This window comes from Tenrec ecaudatus, chromosome 12 (assembly GCF_050624435.1).
Source record: "Tenrec ecaudatus isolate mTenEca1 chromosome 12, mTenEca1.hap1, whole genome shotgun sequence".
Lineage (NCBI taxonomy): Eukaryota > Metazoa > Chordata > Mammalia > Afrosoricida > Tenrecidae > Tenrec > Tenrec ecaudatus.
Window position 1 is genome coordinate 37,108,139 of NC_134541.1, and position 19,704 is coordinate 37,127,842.

Here is a 19,704-nt window from a genome sequence, read left to right on the forward strand (position 1 = left end):
CGTCACAGTCACAGGTGGGGCTACAGAAGCAGGAAAGCGATGACATTGTCGTTTACAAGGTTGGTCCAGGGCCTGCCGACCAAGGCAGTCAGGGCGAGACTGGTAAGGTGCGACTCCTGACCTCCTCTACTGTCCCCAGTGCGGTGATCTCCATCAGGGACCCACCCAGGCAAGTCCCAAAGAGAGAGACTCCCGCTCTGGCTGCCTCTGGAGAGGTGGAGATAACCTACTTGCCAAGGCAGTCTGCTTGATTATCCACATCATCGATTAATGGTCGGAAAGAATGTAATGGAGGCTTAATCTCTCTGGGGACTCTGCCAATGGATTGGGGCAACCACTGCCATCCGTAGTCCTTTCTGACATTAGGGCTCTGATTAAGTGGGAGCTCAAAATCCATTTATAGTTAAGGTTTATATAGCTCTGCAGTCTACAGTAAGGAGCCCCTGTGGCATAGTGGTTACATGTTGAACTGCTACCTGCAAGGTCAGCCGTTTGAAACCACCAGTTGCTTCAGGGGAGAAAGATGAGCTTTCTACTCCCATAAAGAGTTACAATCTAAAAAAAAATAGAAAGAAAAAAAGAGAGAGGTACAGTCTTGGAACCCCCCAGGGGCAGTTTTACTCTGTCCTGTGGGGGTGGCCGTGAGTCATTATTGACTTGCTGGCAGTGAGTTTGAGTCATGATGGTCGACTTTAGAGGCCACCCCATTAGCCCCTTGAGAAGCAATGTAAAGAAACTCCATGGGACATGTGGTAATTCCAAGGTTAATATCATTAATCTAGCCCAGGGGTCAGCAAACTTCTGAGATGGGCGAGCCAATCCTGTTCCTCATAGCAATTAAAAAATTATTTGAGAGCCATAAATATATTTTTACAAACAAATGAAATTACATAATCAGAATAATATCCTTTTAAAATGTTCGGGTTTACTTCAGAGCCACATGTACATACTGAAAGAGCCACATATGGAAAGAGAGCCACAGCTTACAGACTCCTGATGTCGCCAATGGCATCGAATTGAAAATACTAGTATAAAAAGAGGGGGTGGTGGTTTATATAGTCAAGCCTTTTAGACGAAGGTGGATAGACTAGTCACATATACAGATTAAAACAAGTGACGGAACACTGTTTAAGAAAGCAATATGGGTTAGACGCAAGGCAACAATTTCAATAACACTCACTTACCAATGCAAAACTATGGCCCTGCAGAATCAAGACACATCACAAAAAGCAAAGAAAATGTGAAAATAGCAATCATGTAGTGGTCTCACATGATCAATTATTAGGCAACCCCAAAGCCATTAATTAGAGATTCAAAATCCATGACCTTGGGATAGCAGCCTTCTGCTTCTTCTCGCATTAGGGAATTTCAGGTTTAAGTCCAAAGGCGTATTTCAATACCTTTATCTACAACCAATGTCTAAGGTTGAGTCATGTTCACTTAGTAGTGTTTCCAAATGGGGTCCTTCTGATGGGACTTCTGAAGAATGCAGTGAACTTCGAAATGACAAAATCCACAATCCAGGATCTCCAGACTGAAAACCGACTGTATCAAAAATACATAAGCATGCAGGGTGGTTCTATTTCATTAGGGCTCTATACTAGTCATGTTAGGCATTTCTCCAAGGACAGGCTGCCATTCTCTACCCACAAACAGAAGTGAAATCACCCTCTTAAAGAGGGATTTACCCACGCCCGACTGACCACGAACCTTCATTGAAAAAACCACTGAGCACCATTGTCGGAGTGTCTGTGCAATTAGGGTGACTGTGGAGCAACGCTGTATCACAGGAACTAGTTAGTCTTCCCCCTCTCTCCCCCCAAAGGAAAAATTCACCCTAGCTAATGTGAGACCTCTTCTTAAAAATTGATTTTTAAGATGCACAACTAAAAAAGCGATGAAGATTATGAGCATGAGACAGACACATCATAACATGGCTTGGGAGACCAGATTAAATGGTCACGTAATCAGCCTTAAACCCAAATGACTAGACTGTCCTTGTTTTTTTTTTCCTTTGTTAGAGTTTGTTCCCTTAAACAGACGGAATTCTCCAACAGGGCACAATGCTCTGAGTGAAATGGTCCGCTGGTCTTTCTGGCTTTAAGCCCTTTAAAAGACAACGACCCCATTGCTGCTTTAGTAGAGAGTATTATCATTATGTCACATCTTATGGAAGATTTGAAAGTGCAAATTATAAACTACATACCGCAGATAGGCTCTGGTCTTCAAGGTGTAGACCTGCCCACGTTGGCTAAAGTCTGATTCACGTGTTGAGGCGTCTTCATAAGCTAACTACCCTCTGACCTTTCAAGATGCAAATACCCTTGATCTAGAAAAAAAACAGGTCCACCAGCTTTTTTCTATCCTAAGAGCAAATCTGCTAGGTTTCTGGAGTGTTTTGCTTAGGTTCTTGCTTCGCACTGCTGAAAGAATTCACGCAGCAGAAGCACGTTTGTAAATCCAAGTAACTTTTACGAGGGAAAGGGAAGTTTCAAGTATTCACAGGGCATCCCAGGAGCCAAGAGTAGGAATACCCAATAGAGTGCCCTGAGAGGGAGGGCCTGGGAAGCTTGTGTGCAAAAAACGCACCCAAACAAGAGAGGAGGCAACGAGGAATCAAAGTGACTGACGTGGCTTTCCTGTGGCAGGCTCTGATCTCCTCCAGCTGAGAGGCTGGTTGAAATTAATGACCAACCACATTGGCTGAGTTTAAGTGCATCTGGGTGATGTCATGTGGCTGGGCCTAGTCTGTGCACCCAGGTAGACCTCCTACCTGGGCCTAGGGGGCTTGTGTCTGAGCATGCTCAGCTTGGACCTTTCCATAGGTGTCTAATTAATGTGCCTGATTTTATCCCCCCACCCCCAGCTCCTTTGTTGTGGCCCTATGCAAGCACTGGGGAGACCACATCCCTTAATCCCTATTCTGGCTAGCCTAACAAATACACCCAAATATGTCCAATGTCATAAAGGTTTTAAAAATATGTTGCATTGTTTTAAATAGCCCCACACGCAAGCAAAGTCCACTAATGTCACAGAGAAAATTAATACTAGGAATATAACGGGATTTAAGATTTAGTTGGTTAAAAATCTAAAATGCACCAGTCTCCTCCCTTACAGTAAAAATTCCATTTAAGCTTAATCAGCAGGGATGTTCCAATTCAGGAAGGAGGCTAACAAGGTCTGCAACTGCCATGGTGTCTGGATGATTTGGCCTTCATTTCTGCAGGGGCCATTAGACTTCCATGCCCTGACCCACCCTTGTTTAGCTACACTGGGAGGATGTTTGTGTCTGGCTGCTTATCTGAATGACCTTATTCGTTTGAGATCTCCTACTGACAATTGCAAAACTTGCTTTTTTAGGATATCATTTGTATCCTGTGACATTGTAAAAACTTGCTAATCTCATTGTCTAATCATTGTAAGAACAAACAAACAAAAACCCCTGTTTTTTGTTTATTAACTTTTGGGGTCATGGCTGAACTCTGAAACATCTCAGAGGAGAAACTTGGTTGATTTCCTTCTCCAAGCACTTCCAGGAATAAAGTTGGGATTTATAAAATCAACCTGGTGTCTGTTTTTCGCTACGGTAACAGCTCACCCAGAACTCTTGCGGTCTGACAACACCTCCATTGAAATCTTCTACAGCTTACTATATACCCTCAAGTCAAATGTTAGTATCTATCACATTCTGGTGCAGCCAGCCACTCTGCTATAAGACAAAACAGCTTTTTTTCTCTCTCTAAAAAACAAAACAATATACAAAAGCTTATTATCCATCTTCTTTCTAGCCTTTCAGCACATGTTGAAACTTTTAATTCAGTTCTGAAGGTGATGTTCATCTAGAAGCCCAGAATAGACTGAGTTCTTTCACATAGGCTCCCAATTAAAATGCTGTATCTTATTAATTGAATGTGGTGCACACTTTTAAATCAAGGAAGGCCCACACTAATTTGAAAAGGCATCAGGTTAAGAAGGTAAATCTGAAGCCTGTAGGTAAACAAATAGACTTAAAGGAAACAAGCCAGAAAACAGTGAAGATATCTGATTTAGCAAAGTTGAGCATCAAAGATATAAGTATCTACCCAAACCGTCAGCTGAAATGACAAGAGTAACATTTACGGAAGCTTGAACAATCTCCTTGAATGTTTTAGTTGCCCTAGGAGTAGAAAAGGCTTAGATGACCCTACAGGCCAAACTATCGGGTCGCCATGTCAGTTCTAGAGCAGCACACAACACACAGGTCTAGGAATGTTGTAATGAGGAACAAAACAGACGTGACGAACTACAAAGTAGGAAGTGAGTGTAGGTTGCATGACTTCCCATGAAGCTTTGATGTTTCAGTCATGATCTGAGAAATGCCGGAACCTCATCCAATCTACCCTGACTTATAAGCCATTCATTCAAAAGCATGAATCGGATTTTCAAACTAGTAATAAAAGATTTTTTTCTTCTTTCAAAATGGCGAAGAAAGAGCCAATTCTTTGCTAATACTATATAATATTAATATGTCTTATAATTTATAACACTTCGAAATTAGGAAAAATGAACAAAATAGAGGAAAAATAAACACAGTATTTATCAGACTTGAATATCACAATCAATCTTTCCCCCAAATATTAACTTCTAATATAACAAACATCCATTAACTCAATGTTAATATCAGTAAATTGCTTAAAATATTTTAAATATAAGATAAATAAGTGGCCATCTAGCTGAGAAGCATCAAAGCCCACATGGAAGAAGCACACCAGCCTGTCTGACCACAAGGTGTAGAAGGGACCAGTTATCAGACAGCAAAGAATTAAAAATCCTATCAGTGGGTGCCCACCTTCCTGATATGATCACTGAAGATAAACGTGTGCATAAGCAAATGTGGTGCCCAGCTATCAAAGGAGATAGTGTCTGGGGTCTTAAAGGCTTGAAGATAAACAAGTGGCCATCTAGTTCAAAAGCAAAAAAGCCCACATGGAAGAAGCACACCAGCCTGTGTGATCACGAGCTGTCGAAGGGATCAGGCATCAAGCATCAAAGAACAAAAAAATCATATCATTGTAAAAGTGGGTGAGTGCAGAGTGGAGACTCAAAGCCCATCGGTAGGCAACCGGACACCCCCTTACTGAAGGGTTGTGGGGAGGAGATGCAGGGTGCAGGGTAGCAACGATGGAACATACAACTTTTCTCTAGTTCTTAAATGCTTCCTCGCCCCCACTATCCTGATCCCAATTCTACCTTACAAATCTGGCTAGACCAGAGGATGTACATAGGTACAGATAGCAACCGAAAACACAGGGAATCCAGGACAGATGACTCCTTCAGGACCAGTGGTGAGAGTGGTGATGCCTGGAGAGTGGAGGGAATGTGGGGTAGAAAGGGGGAAGCAATTACAAGAATCTATGTATAGCCTCCTCCCTGGGGATGGACAGCAGAGAAGAAGGCAGGGGAAGACATTGGACAGTGTAACATATGACAAAATAATAATAATTTATGAATGATGAAGGGTTCGTGAGGTAGGGGGGAGTGGGTAAGGAGGGGGAAAATGAGCAACATATATTAAGGGCTCAAGTAGAAGGCAAATGTATTGAGAATGATGGCAACAAATGTACATATGTGCTGACACAATGGATGGATGTATGGATTATGATAAGAATTGTACAAGCTCCCAAAAAATGATTTTAAAAATATTTTCAATTTTCTATGGACCAGAAGGTAATACTGAAATAGTTTAATTATGTTCAAGTTTCTTCTTTCTTAAGTTTTGCCTTCTTAGATTCTTTAAAATGTCTACATTGACTAAAAAACACACAAACCCCTGATTATTAAGTCAATCCTGGCTTATAATAACCTCCTAGGATACAGCAGAACCCGCGGGGCAGGGTTTCTGGGATAGAAATAGGCAATGGCAGTTGAGTGGCTGATGTTTTTGGAAGCCACCATGTTTGCTCAAACTGCCACGCTCTGGTCGGAGCCCAGTGCTGGATTTACTGCATCCCCTGGCCTTTTCTACCTAGAATTAACATTCGTGTTTGCATATCTGAATCAGCTCAGGGTGAACAGAGTGGATAAACTGTTTTTTCCTCTAAAATCCCCTCTTTGGAGAAACAGCATTCTGTAAGTCACAAAAAAGCTTTTACATTCTTTTGTGATTCTGGTCAGATTTTTCAGGACCAAGACTTATCAGGCGTGCTCAACTTCCTGACCAAGAATTAGATGATTCCTTATTCTTTTCTTTAGGCTTACCTTTTAGATGCTCCAACTTTCCCCTTCCCAGCCTTGAAGCTGACTCTCCCCGTCCACCCTGAGGATCAGCAGCATTTCCTGGAGTGAGTGAGCACACACAGTCACACAACTTTGGAAACTGGTCTGTTGAAATCCTTCAGGGAAATGGCTCCCTTGTAGGGAAGTCAGTGTGGACTTCGCTTCATTTGTTACTGACTCTTGGGCGGATAATCCGTAGAAAAGCAACTGTCAGGCATTCGAATTTGGCCAAGGGTTCTAAGAAGCATGTTAACATATTTACACTGAAGTGCTGGTTGAAATATTTATATCAACTTCATGCAAAAAAAGGGGTTCTTTGAGAACCCCTTATAAAGGTGAAACTCAGGCAGGAACATGCTAATGTGAGGACAACTGTTTTACGAAGTCTTGGTGGTGATGTTGTCTTTCTACTGATGTCTCCCACAAACACCAGGACTCCTTACCAGAGGTACAGGACATAGGACACACCACGCTTATTTAGGGGTGGCTGTACCCAATTCCACCCACAACATTCCACGTTGCCCTCAAAATCAGGTCCTTCCACGTGCAAAACACATTCACCCTATCACGCTACTCCAAAAGTCTTAACGACAACTCTAAGCGCAAAATCTCACTTAAACTTGTGGACAAATATAGCATTCTCACATTAATTAGCATGTGCAAATGATCTGTACTTAGTCAGTGGGATGATTGCTGTAAAATCCGTGCCGAGACAGAAGACGGGAAACCTGTACCACCACCACAGGTACATAGCATACACTCCACACACAGGTGACTCATGGCATGCCTGGGCCCTTCGGAGCCTTGATTTTTCTCACTTCTCCCCTTTACAATGCTGAGAAAACTTGTCGGTGGGTTAATGCTGACTCATGAAGACCCCATGCAGGTGGGAGTAGGAGCGTACTCCACGGGACCTTCAGTGGCTGATTTTTCTCAAGGAGATCGCTGGGCCTTTTTTCCAAGGCACCTCTGATGGACTCGAACTTCCAGCCTTTGGTTGGCAGGCGAGTACGTTAACTGTTTGCATCAGCCAGGGTTACAACACTCTTAGGTTTTGTGCTTTTGTTGTTAAAAAAGGACCAAATCACTCAGAGCTTGAGAACTAAGCGGAGTTCTTTCAGCCATGGAAATCAGAAGGATTAATTAAGCTTGAATCCAAGGGTTGGCTACCCTTGTACATTGTGATTTTTCACCTTGTAATCCATCTTCATTCTGGGCATAGGGTCTCCACCTTCATCAGTCCCTGGACCAAAACTGCCCTGCTCACATCCTCGCTGTCTTGCCCAGGAGCCAAAACTAGTAGGCACGTCTCTACCCAGACCTTTTATACCCAATTGCCATAGCATGCCCTGGCTGAGGATATTTAGGGGTCAGGAGACACGAGGCTTTAAATCAGTTACCAAGACTCTTTTAGGTTGAGAGGAATCTTAGATATAAGAAAAACCTCAAACATCTCGGGCATTTCAATCTGGATCTACCAAAGGACTGAGGACATTGGTGAGTTCAGTGGGAAACTTCTCTTCCTCCAGGCAGGAGAACTGAGTGGCACCTCCTGTGCTGCCACCACCTGCCTGTCACTGGAGGCTTATGTGTCCTGGTGACACTGAACAGGCCTCAGTGGAGCTTCCAGGTGAAGTCCGATTAGAAAGATAGGCTCAGTGATCCCCTTCTGAGTATCCCCCTGTGGTCACAATCCAGTGGTGCATCGGGGTCACCTGAGTCAGGGATAACTCAAACAGTGTTGCCAAGAAACGTGAGACTGGACTCTATGTTCTTTGTGCCAAAGTGACCAGCCAGTCAGCTCTGCCTAAAGTGCTGGTGGGGTAAACAGCAGCTCTCACCCACGCCCTGCAGGCACAAGATATTGAAACTCCTTTGTCCCTGCCCTTCCTGGTGAGATAAAGCAGAGCCCAGACTGCAACTGAAAAGAGAGCTTCCTGAAACACGGCCTCTGCCCTGTTGTTCCTCTGCTTAACTTCCTGCGAGCTGTGGTTGCGACTTCCTCTTACTTGCCAACTCTGAGTCCTCATTTTGAAGGCTCCGTGCAAGAATCCGGTTGTCTGGATACTTCTTGGAAGTGCTGAACAACCCATAGAGCAGATTGGCAGTGTTTCAACAGCTAGTTAGGTGGTCCTGGTACACACAGGCTGTATGTTGGCCCCTGCTAGTGTCCGACTACCATTGCCATAGACTGCTGCTACTCCTCCTGCCTCGACCTAAGCCTTAGAGCTTTATATGCTCCCTCCTTCCCAGCCTCCAGAGACTGTTGAGTGAAATGCTTCACTTCATCTAGCAGACTGATCGGCCTTGATGGACTTGAACTCCCGTCCTCTTATGATCTCTTGCCATCAAGCAGAGTCTGACACATGGTGACTTCATGTGCATCAGAACAGAACTGTGTTCCATAGAGTTTTCAAGGGCCGGAGGCAGGTCCACAGGTCTGTCCTCCACGGTTCCTCTGGGTAGACTTGAATGTCCAGCCTTCCAGTTAGCAGCCAAGTGTGTTAGCCATGCACGCCACCCACGCGTGGCTTCTTGGGTCCTTGTTTTCCTTTTCGCCTTCGCTCCAAGGCTCAAAGGAAGCACGAAGTACTTGGAAGAGTCAAGCAGCAAATCATCTCGAATCAACCTCTCAGCAGCGAGCTCACGGAAGCTTCTTGGAGGGCATTCCTGTGTGTGCTCCTTCCAGTACTGAGTGGACAAGCATTGGGTGGTGCTTGTGGCAGAACCCGCGAAGACACTCTGAAACCTTTATCGTGGAGAGGACCCAAGATACAATCTCATTCTGGTCCAGGAGTTTCTCTGAAGTTGTTGGCTAAAGATTTCAATCTGGTCATGGGAAATCTCAGCCATTTCCTCACACTTGAACTCCTGGCTCCGAGCAGCCCTTGGGGAACTCAGTTGAATGTACACAGTGTCAAACACAGGAAGTCTTTGATGATTAAAGGTCCTAGCTGGCACCAGCGCCGACTTTAAGGTACATAGTGTTTCAATGCTCCCCTCATCTTTTAGATCTGTTAACATCCCAATCTACAAAGAACATTTCACTGACCTGCAGATTTAGGCAGTTCACCCAAGGAATTTAATATCTAAGATTAGATTCATATGCTTGTTTTTTCCCCTTTCTTTAATTCAGATGGTATCTGTTTAGAATTCCATACAATTGTGTTTCCATAGGAAAACAAGGATATGTTCTTGAACCTGGAAACTCACAGTAGAGGTTATGTATGATCCCTGTAGAGTTCTAGATGTTTGTGTATCTTAAAAAAAACAACAACAAATAAATAGCAATCAGTTTTCAAAAGCATGCTCCAAGGAGCCCTTTGGAAGACTATGGGGCTGGGCTTGGGGGGCAGTGAGCTTGTGGAGACCATGGACGCTCCATGCTTGCTCTTGCAGGGGAGCTACACAATTTCCTCTGTTGGCTTCCTAGGCATAATCATGGAGGGAAGGGAGGCTGGAGTTGGGGGGCCAGAGCCAGCAGGCGTGGGAAAGCCACCACATTGGCCTGCTCCTCTCCTCCTGTGGGAACTTGAGTCTGGGGATAATGAGGAAAATCACCCAAGGTCACTGAACAATGTCACCCAAGATCACTATGTCTTGTGTGATTCCCCTCAGCAGATTACATTTAACTGTGACATTTCCATCCCTTAAAAAATTAAAATAGAGGTCTTTATGAAACAACAGCAGCAGCAACAACAACTGTGCTCATTTCTAAATAGCATTAAACAGCCATGACAGGTGCTCACCATTTCAAGAGAATATTTTTTTCCTAATGCTATTTGCCATCGGTGGCACTGGCTGTCAGAGAAGAGACTTGTTTCCTTTGCTGCAGTTTGTGGCAGCTCCCGTTGTAGCTGAGAAACAGGCCATTTCCAGCGGTGACCCGCACCTCAGGACAAGGACTTATCTGCTCAGTCCAGGCGCATAGCCTTGACCCCTTGGTCTGACCTGATAGCGCCCGCCAAGCGCTCCTCTAAGTGCACACTTGTTTGTGACTCAGCGATGTCTGCCTGAGTGTGAAGAAAACAGCCGGATTAAAATAGTGAGACCTCGCCCTCCCTGGCATCGTGCCTTGTTAAGTTTCCAGGAAAGAGACTGTTCTCTGTTCAAGGGAAGACAGAAGGAGGAATAGGTCCTTGCTTCCTGCACCCCTGTGCTCCGGGGCGCCATGCTATGCATTCTGTTCAAATTGTTCCCTTTGATTCTCCAAACCACCCCAAGAAGTGACCACCATCATGAGCCTCCTCACATAAAGTTTTCCCACCAGGAAGGATCCAACCTCGGATGATGGTTAAAAACCCAGGGAAGAAAACTCAGCAAGTGTAAGTCTGCTAGAATGAATGAAACCCTAGGGAACTTTTTCAACCCAGGATAAACTTTCTCATCTGGCTCCAGAACTCCCGTGGGTCTTGGTTGTTTGCCTTTGGAAGTTATAGGCCATGCCTTTTGTCCACCGAGTGGCTGCCCCTCACCGGCCCTCAGCCTCCCTGCAGTTGTTGATAGTGCTGGGCTTGACTAACACAATTGACATGACAAAAATGGAGTGTTTGGGAACATAACTTTAAAATCGCTTTGATTGACATACATGTCATCCGTGTATGACATAATCCAGTGGTCTGAGTGTATTTTAAAAGGCGGTACAGTCATCACCATGATTAATTTTAGATCATTTTGTTCATTCTTGTATTTATTATCATTCCCATCCATGCCCTCTCCCCCTCCCCCTCCCCCGACCTCCTCAGTCACAACACTAAGGCTCTATTAATCTAGTTACTGTCTCTATAAATTTACCTATATTGGATTTCATAAAGGAGCCTGGTGGTATAGGGTAATGAATTCAGCTGAGATCATCAAGGTCCACAGTTTGAAAACAAAAACGACTGGCTGCTCCAAGAAAGAAAGACGAGGCTTTCTGTTCCTGTAAGCAGTTACAGTCTCAGAAATGCATAGGACAGTTCCACCCTGTCTTATGTGATCATTATGCGTAAGTATTGGTTTGATGGCAGCGAGGATTTCATATACAGAAAATCATGCCCCCCAACCCATTAGCAGCAACAAACTAAAACATAGAAACACCTCAATCCAAAAGAAAGCAGAAAAATAATAAAAACTAGAACAAGTTAAAATGGGTCAATAGGGAAAACCAATGGCAAGATGCTAAGTTTTAAGCTGTAACTCTATCTGCAATAATCTACTTTCTAGCGCACTCTGAGCACAGGCTATTCATATCCCTAGCGAGTGGTCTGGGGGAGTTCAGTGGAGACTCTGCTAATGAATTTCAGGATTTCACTGCGAGACATCGCCTCTGCAAGCAGGAGGCTCAGAATTAAAATACAATTCCCTCTTGGATTTTATTATTTATAATCCTGTGATCACTGTGCTTCAGGGGCAGGGTCTAATCATTCAGTGCCTGCAGCTCCCTTCTTAACCTGATGTGTGTGTGTGTGTATACACACACTCCTATACATACACCCATATACCTATATATATGTATAACCTGATGTGTATATGTATATATGTAGAAAATAAGGACAAATGACTGACACAGTAAGCGCTTAGTAAATGTTTGTTGCATGAATAAGTGAAACAAAACAAAAGCACATGTAAGTGGAACTTGGTTAAAGTCTTCAAAACATATATGAGGAGGCATCAGAAAGTTTATGTGAACACTGAATGTCAGAATCATGGAATTTTTCCACGAAGTTTTGGAAGCTCCCTTGCTTTTATCACAGTGCCTTTTTAAAAAAAAAAACGAATATGTAATTTTATCATGAAATATAAGTTCATTTCAAAACCACCAACTTCTCCTTGGGAGAAAGACCAGGCCTTTAACTCCCAGGAAGAGTGACAGTCTCAGAAACTAAGGGACAGTCCTGCCCTGCCCTATAGGGGCCCTGTGAGTCAGAATGGACTCTGTAGCAGCCAGCTTGTTTTTCGATGTAATGTGTAGGCAGGTTGAGCAAACTGCTATTCTCAGCCACTCAGATTTGCTTGCCTCTTATCAGATTTACTCATCTCTTATCCGTAACCCTGATGCGTTTTCCTTGATTGGAAAACAGCAGGGAGAGGAACAGGTGTGAGGAGGTGTATGGCTACAAAGGCTATAGCCCTGAATTTTTTCCACCCTGTTTCTTTCCGTGTTCATGCAGCAAATATTTCTCTAATGACTGCATGGGATGTTTTTTTTTTTTAAAGTTCTGGTTAGTTTTATTTTTCAACATTTTATTAGGGGCTCATACAACTCTTATCACAATCCATACATATACATACATCAATTGTATAAAGCACATCCGTACATTCTTTGCCCTCATCATTTTCAAAGCATTTGCTCTCCACTTAAGCCCTTTGCATCAGGTCCTCTTTTTTTCCCCTCCTTCCCCGCTCCCCCCTCCCTCATGAGCCCTTGATAATTTATAGATTATTATTTTGTCATATTTTGCCCTAATCGGCATCTCCCTTCACCCCCTTTTCTGTTGTCTGTCCCCCAGGGAGGTGGTCACATGTAGATCCTTGTAATCGGTTCCCCCTTTCCAAACCACTCACCCTCTACTCTCCCAGTATCGCCACTCATACCCCTGGTCCTGAAGGTATCATCCACCCTGGATTCCCTGTGCCTCCAGCTCCTATCTCCACCAGTATACATACTCTGCTCTATCCAGACTTGCAAGGTAGAATTCGGATCATGGTAGTGGGGGGAGGGAGGAAGCATTTAGGAACTGGAGGAAAGCTGTACTCTTTATCGGTGCTACATCGCACCCTGACTGACTCATCTCCTCCTCTAGACCCCTTGTGAGGGGATCTCCAGTGGCCGACAAATGGACTTTGGGTCTCCACTCTGTACTTCCCCCTTCATTCACTATGGTAAGATTTTTTTTTTTGATGATGCCTTATCCCTGATCCCTTCGACACCTCGTGATCGCACAGGTGGGTGTGCTTCTTCCATGTGGGCTTTGTTGCTTCTGAGCTAGATGGCCACTTGTTCGACTGCATGGGATTTAAGATACACCTCAAGATTACTTAGCTGTCACCTTAAGAAAACTGTATCCCCTCAAATTGTATAGCGCTGTAAGTTATTTGCCCCTTGTTTACAAAGTAATGCAACTGAGTCAGAAATATGAATAAATTCTAGTACCCAGGGGTGTTTGTTTGTTTTTTAAACAAAGAGCCCTTGGAAAATACTAGGAGTTGTTAGGTACAGTACAATTAAAAAGATGAGAAACACCATCTTGGAAGTACAGTTTGGGGAAGAATGGGTTAAAATAATCTCTTATTTTCAGCCTACCAAAGCTGCCTGTGCTTGTGGTTAGCACTGGACAATGTCTGGTGTCTGCTGCCCTCTAGTGACCGCCTTTATAATTCCCGATCCTTTCTGAGCGAAGAATGGGGGTTCGGCGCAGTGATAACCCATGACTGCACCAAGGGACCTTCAAAGCGTTTGTGGGAAAATGGAGGAAGTCCAAGCGGCACTACAGATGGAAACAAGACTCCAGGAGTTGATGGAACCAATTGAGATGTCCTCATAAATGGACTGACCCATTTACCTGTTCACTTGTCTCTGCCAGAAATTTGGAAAACAGCCTCTGGTCAGCAGACTGGAAAATCCATTTTCATGCCCATTCCAAAGAAAAGTGATCCAATAGAATGCAGAGATGATCCAACAATCTTATTAAGATCACAGACAAATAAAACTTGACTCGAGAGCTGGAAAACAGCTGCAGTCAGACCTTGACTGTGGACTGCCAGGAATCCAAGCTGGATTCAGAAGAGGAAGAGCGTCCACACTGAGGGCTCTCATTGCCAATGGCTCGTGGATCTTAGCAAAAAGCCGAGACTACCACAAAGAGGTTCATGCGTGTTTTGCTGAGCAAAGGCATTTGACTGTGTGGATCATTACATATGATGGATTACATCGCGAAGGATACGGACTACAGAACGTTGTCCATGCTCATATGGAACCTGAACACAGGCCATAGGCCAAGAAGCAGTCATTCTGACAGAACGAGGGAATCTGAAAACCAACAGAGTCTCTGCCATTAAGTGGATTCTGACTCACAGTGACACCTAGGCTATTCGTCGGAATAGGAGCAGGAAGCCTCATCTTTCTCCTGAGCAGCAGCTGGTGGCTTTCAACTGCTGACCTTGTGGTTAGTAGCCCAACATGTAATCCATTACACTACTGGGGCTCCTTCGGGAAACCCTGTGGGGCAGTTCTGTTCTGTCCTAGAGAGTCTCATGAGTTGGAATTGACTCATTGGCAACAGGTTCCATTTGGGTTTAACGGGTGCTAGGTCTGTGAGAACCTATTGTGTTTTAGTTATCTTGTCAACCAGATGAAATAAGTGTTCCAATTGCCTTTGTAGTGAAATTAAATTGTTGGTGTGGATCTTCTGTTTATGAAAAACTGTCGCTCAGTGCTTGGGTGGGACCATGTAAAGAGGGTGTGTGAATCACCAACAGAGGACACTGGTCCATTTTGCCATTCAGAGGTGAACCATCACAGAAGCAAGAATGGAACTCTCCCGTGAATGTCCAGAAAGGAGAGCCACCAGCACAACACGTGCAAGATCCATGTCTGAAGTCAAGAGGAGGCAGCAGAGGTACCAGAGGCTATACCGACTAGATCATGAGACAGAGCAGAGGAACAGCACCAGGACCATGAAAGAGGGGGGGTGGGTTTCCTAGCCAACAGAGTGAGTAAAGCTGAGTGCTAGGGCAGGAGGCTGACTTGCAGGGTGGGGCGCCCTCTGGACACATATCGGCACTGAAGGGGTTGTGTGAGAGGGGTGCCTAGTAGGTTACACATTGGGCTGCTAACCACAAGGCCAGCAATTCAACCCCATCAGCCATTCCAAGGGGAAAAGATGAGACTTTCAGCCCCTGTCAAGATTCGTAGCCTTGGAAACCTCAAGGTGCAGTTCTGCTCTGTCCTCCCAGGATGCTGAGTTGGAAGTGATTTGCAGGCAGTGAGTTTGGTCTGGTTTTGCATAGGGGCTTTGTAGCAGAGCAGAGGCCAAGGGACCAGGTGGTTGAGAGGCTGAGAACCAGAATGACACACAGCTGCCAGCCTGGATGAGAAGAGGTGCTGTGAGCAAAATAATCATATCCTTAATATTTTCCTTAACCTACTAACTTTTATTCTTTTTTTAACATTTTATTAGGGGCTCATACAACTCTTATCACAATCCATATATATACATACATCAGTTGTATAAAGCACATCCGTACAATCTTTGCCCTAATCATTTTAAAAGCATTTGCTCTCCACTTAAGCCCTTTGCATCAGGTCCTCTATTTTTTCCCCTCCCTCCCCACTCCCCCCTCCCTCATGAGCCCTTGATAATTTATAGATTGTTATTTTGTCATATCTTGCCCTGTCCGGCGTCTCCCTTCACCCCCTTCTCTGTTGTCCATCCCCCAGGGAGGAGGTCACATGTAGATCCTTGTAATCGGTTCCCCCTTTCCAAACCACTCACCCTCTACTCTCCCAGTATCGCCCCTCACCCACTGGTTCTGAAGGTGTCATCCACCCTGGATTCCCTGTGCCTCCAGCTCTTATATGCACCAGTGTACAGCCTCTGCTCTATCCAGACTTGCAAGGTAGAATTCGGATCATGGTAGTTGGGGGGGGAGGAAGCATCCAGGATCTGGGAGAAAGCTGTATTCTTCATCGGTACTACATCGCACCCTGACTGACTCATCTCCTCTCCTAGACCCCTCTGTGAGTGGGTCTCCAGTGGCCGACAATGGGCTTTGGGTCTCCACTCTGCACTTCCCCCTTCATTCACTATGGTAAGATTTTTTTGTTGTTGATGATGCCTTATCCCTGATCCCTTCGGCACCTCGTGATCTCACAGGCTGGTGTGCTTCTTCCATGTGGGCTTTGTTGCTTCTGAGCAAGATGGCCGCTTGTTCACCTTCAAGCCTTTAAGATACCAGGCACTATCTCTTTTGATAGCCGGGCACCATCAGCTTTCTTCGCCACATTTGCTTATGTACCCGTTTGTCCTCGGCAATCATATCATGGAGGTGTGTAGCCAATGATATGATTTTTTGTTCTTTGATGCCTGATAACTGATCCCTTCAGGACCACGTGATCACACAGGCTGGTGTGTTTTTCCATGTGGGCTTTGTTGCTTCTGAGCTAGATGGCCACTTGCTTATTTTCAAGCCTTTACGACCCCAGACACTATCTCTTTTGATAGCCGGGCACCATCAGCTTTCTTCACCACATTTACTTGTTCACCCGCTTTGGCTTAAGCAGTTGTGTCAAGAGGGTGAGCATCATAGAATGCCAATTTAATAGAAGAAAGTATTCATGCGTTGAGGGAGTGCTTGAGTCGAGGCCCAAGGTCCTTCTGCCACCTTAATACTAAACCTATAAATATAGACACATAGATCTATTTTCCCATCCTCATATATATATATATGCATGTACATGTCTTTGTCTAGACCTCTATAAATGCCCTTTGCCTCCTAGCTCTTTCCTCCATCTCCTTTGACTTTCCTCCTGCCCCACTATTATTCTCCGTCCCCACCTGGGTTACAGCTGTTACCTCTTCTTTACGTAGCCTTACCCTTAATCATTCTCTATCAGGCCTGCTACTACCCCCTCACCACCAATTTGCATCCCATGTTGTTCCCTTGTCTCTGGGTTTGTTAACACTACTTCCTTCCCCCCCCAACTCCCCCTGCCCCAAGTCCCCCCGAACTGTCAGTCCCGTTGTTTTTCCTCCAGTTAGTTCATCCAGCCTGTCTTATTTAGACAGACCTGTGGAGATAATAACATGCACAAAACCAAGACAGAGGAAAACAAAGCAACAGTGTACAATCAGACAACAAAACAGCAACAACAAACCACTGACAAAGAACAAAACAAAACACATCAAGAAAGAAAAGCTTGTAGATAGTTCAAGGATCCTTTGTTGGCCTTTAGGAGTGTTTTCCAGTCCAGTCTGTTGGGGCACCACGTCCTTGCCCCAAAGTCCACTTTCAGCATTCCCTGGGGACCTTGCCGTTCCATTCCCTTGATCCTACTAAATTTTCTGTTGAACCCCTACAATCACGAGTGTTGTCTGTGAATTCTGTGTGGCCAACGCAAGTGGTTATTGAACCCAGCGGAGGACCAGAGTGCAGAGGGAAGAGATGGGCGGGGCCAGAATAGGGTAATGAAGGTGGAAGGTGGGGGCATATCTGCCTTCTGCCTCCCAGGAATTACACTTGAGGTGGAGGCGGATTCTTCTTCTTTGTGTCGCCAGAGGTGATTGTGCATGGCCTCCACACCACTTGCTCAGACTTCTTTTCAACCAGCTCCATGGACTTTGTCAAGAATGACAGAACAGACGGAAACACATGATTCTTGTCCTCAAGTGGTTGATAGTCAGTCTGAGAAAACAAAATGTGCAAACTTAAAATAAGGGGACCAAGCAGGCAGTAGACATTTTATATCTGCATAAATACAAGGAACGAATTCATTAAAGGGAAGATGCTTTTGTTTGTTTGATTATTTTTGAGGAAAGAGCAAGTATCTACTTAATTTCCCACATTGGAAGCTTGATGAAAAGATGAACTGTTGAAGTGATTTTCTGGGTGAAACTACAAATATTGTGTATGGAGTAGAAATGTGCATGTGCTTTCACATTCTCTTCGCAGAGGGAGAATAGTGTAACTTGACTCAGATTTCACAGGGACATTTTTGTAACTTTTTCTCACACTCCACAGTTTCCTTATTGTGAACACTCAAAAAATTACCCGTGATTTTTCTGAATGGTTCTGTAGAGAAAGGAGGGACAAATCATGACATAAGGTGGCTCCTTTTGAGTCCTTGCTGTCATGGTTCCCGGCATTTTCCCTAAATATCCGTTTGAGTTACTCTGCTCAGTCAGACGAGATGGTCGAGCTTGGTAACCACATCTGTGCGTCTATGAATTCTTCGTTCCAACAACGGGTTGACTGATATGCGCTCTCGCAAACTTGGTTATCATGAATATGGGTTATGTGATGACCCTGTACGATCATCCCAAGACAATAGCAGCCTGAGCAAAGGACTTCGTGTGATGCAGAAATCAGCAAAAGTAATTTTAGGACTGGCTACACAGGGGTACACCGACCTAAATGTTGTGTGGTCGGGAAAGAGGGACGATCTTACTTTGCTTATTTTCTAAAGCAACGTGCTATTTATCTCTTGCTTTTTGTTCATCCAGGACACGTTGTCTTCAAGGCTGGGCTTGGAGCCATCCTCTAGAACAGTGGGGTCAGGGAACTGTTTGTCCACCCCAAGATTGTGGTCATGAGTCTTCCCATATTCCCAGTGGTTTGTGGTCCAGGGGAGATTGCTCCGGTGATTCCTGTGTGCTCTGTTCCCAAAGCTCATCTACGAAGGAGGCGGCATGGCATTCAGTCACATGGCGGGGACTCTGTAGACACTTGCAGGGTGACTTAGAGCGTGCGAGGTGAGTGGAAGGGGATTTGATCTCTCTCAATTTCAGGCTGTAAGTCTGTGGATCACATCGTAAACATCAATTAAATCTTCATCAGGCATGAGTTGAAGCTGTTTTTAACTAGTCAAGAAAATAAAGAGTATTCCAACTGTCTTTCGGTTTGTGAAGGACAATTGGGGAGGAAACCAAAAATCAGCCCTGGGTTCTAGCCTTTGCTCAAAGTAAAGACAGGAAACTTTCTTTCATGAAACAATCAGGTGTGGCTGATGAGAGAAAGGAATGAGGGAAGGAGCAGAGGAGGGGGCAAGGGAAAGACAAAAGGTAAAAAGGGAGGGAGGAAGGTTGAAGGGAAAAAATGGAAAGAGGAGGGAAAAAAGAAGAGGAGGATGGACAACAGAAAAGTGGGTGAAAGGAGACATCGGTCAGTGTAAGACATGAAAAAATAATAATAATGTATAAATTATCTAGGGTTCATGAGGGAGGGAGGGGGGAAATGAGGAGCTTATACCAGGGATCAACTAGAAAGAAAATGTTTTGAGAATGATGGTGGAAACAAATGTACAAACCTGCTTGACACAATGGATGGATGGATGGATTGTGATAAGAGTTGTACGAGCCCCAAATAAAATGATTTATTTTAAAAGAAGAAGAGTGGGTTTATCACCTGCATGTCCTGGATGAATAAATAACAATATGAAACCTTGCTTTAGAAAATAAGCAAAGATCATCTCTCTTTCCCGACCTCGCAACATTTGTCAATGTATTCCCAAACTGCTCCCTGTGTAGCTAATTCTAAAATTACTTCTGCTAAGTCTGAGTCGAATTCAGTCCTTTTGCTGAGACTGCTAATGTCTTGGGATGATTGTAATGGGTCATCCCATAACCTGAGCTCCCCCCATCCTCCGGTTCATGTGTGGCACATTGGTCAGTGTTCAGTCAGGAAGCCATTGCAGTATTTTCAGGGATTGCAACGACTGGGAAGGATTGTAGGAACAAAAGTGAGAAAAGA

The 19,704-nt window shown here is 44.5% G+C and overlaps 1 protein-coding gene across 3 annotated transcripts in view; it reads left to right on the forward strand.

The window, feature by feature from the left end:
- The window catches only part of SHLD1 (shieldin complex subunit 1), a 103,322-nt gene that overhangs the window by 16,772 nt on the left and 66,846 nt on the right, over positions 1–19,704 (forward strand). The window contains exon 2 of one of the 3 annotated variants that reach the window (XM_075563977.1): positions 13,041–13,119. The exons of the other annotated variants lie outside the window; for them this stretch is intronic. Within the exon in view, the coding sequence (XP_075420092.1) occupies positions 13,041–13,119 (79 nt within the window). The remainder of the gene's footprint in view (positions 1–13,040; positions 13,120–19,704) is intronic. 3 annotated transcript variants of the gene reach the window in all.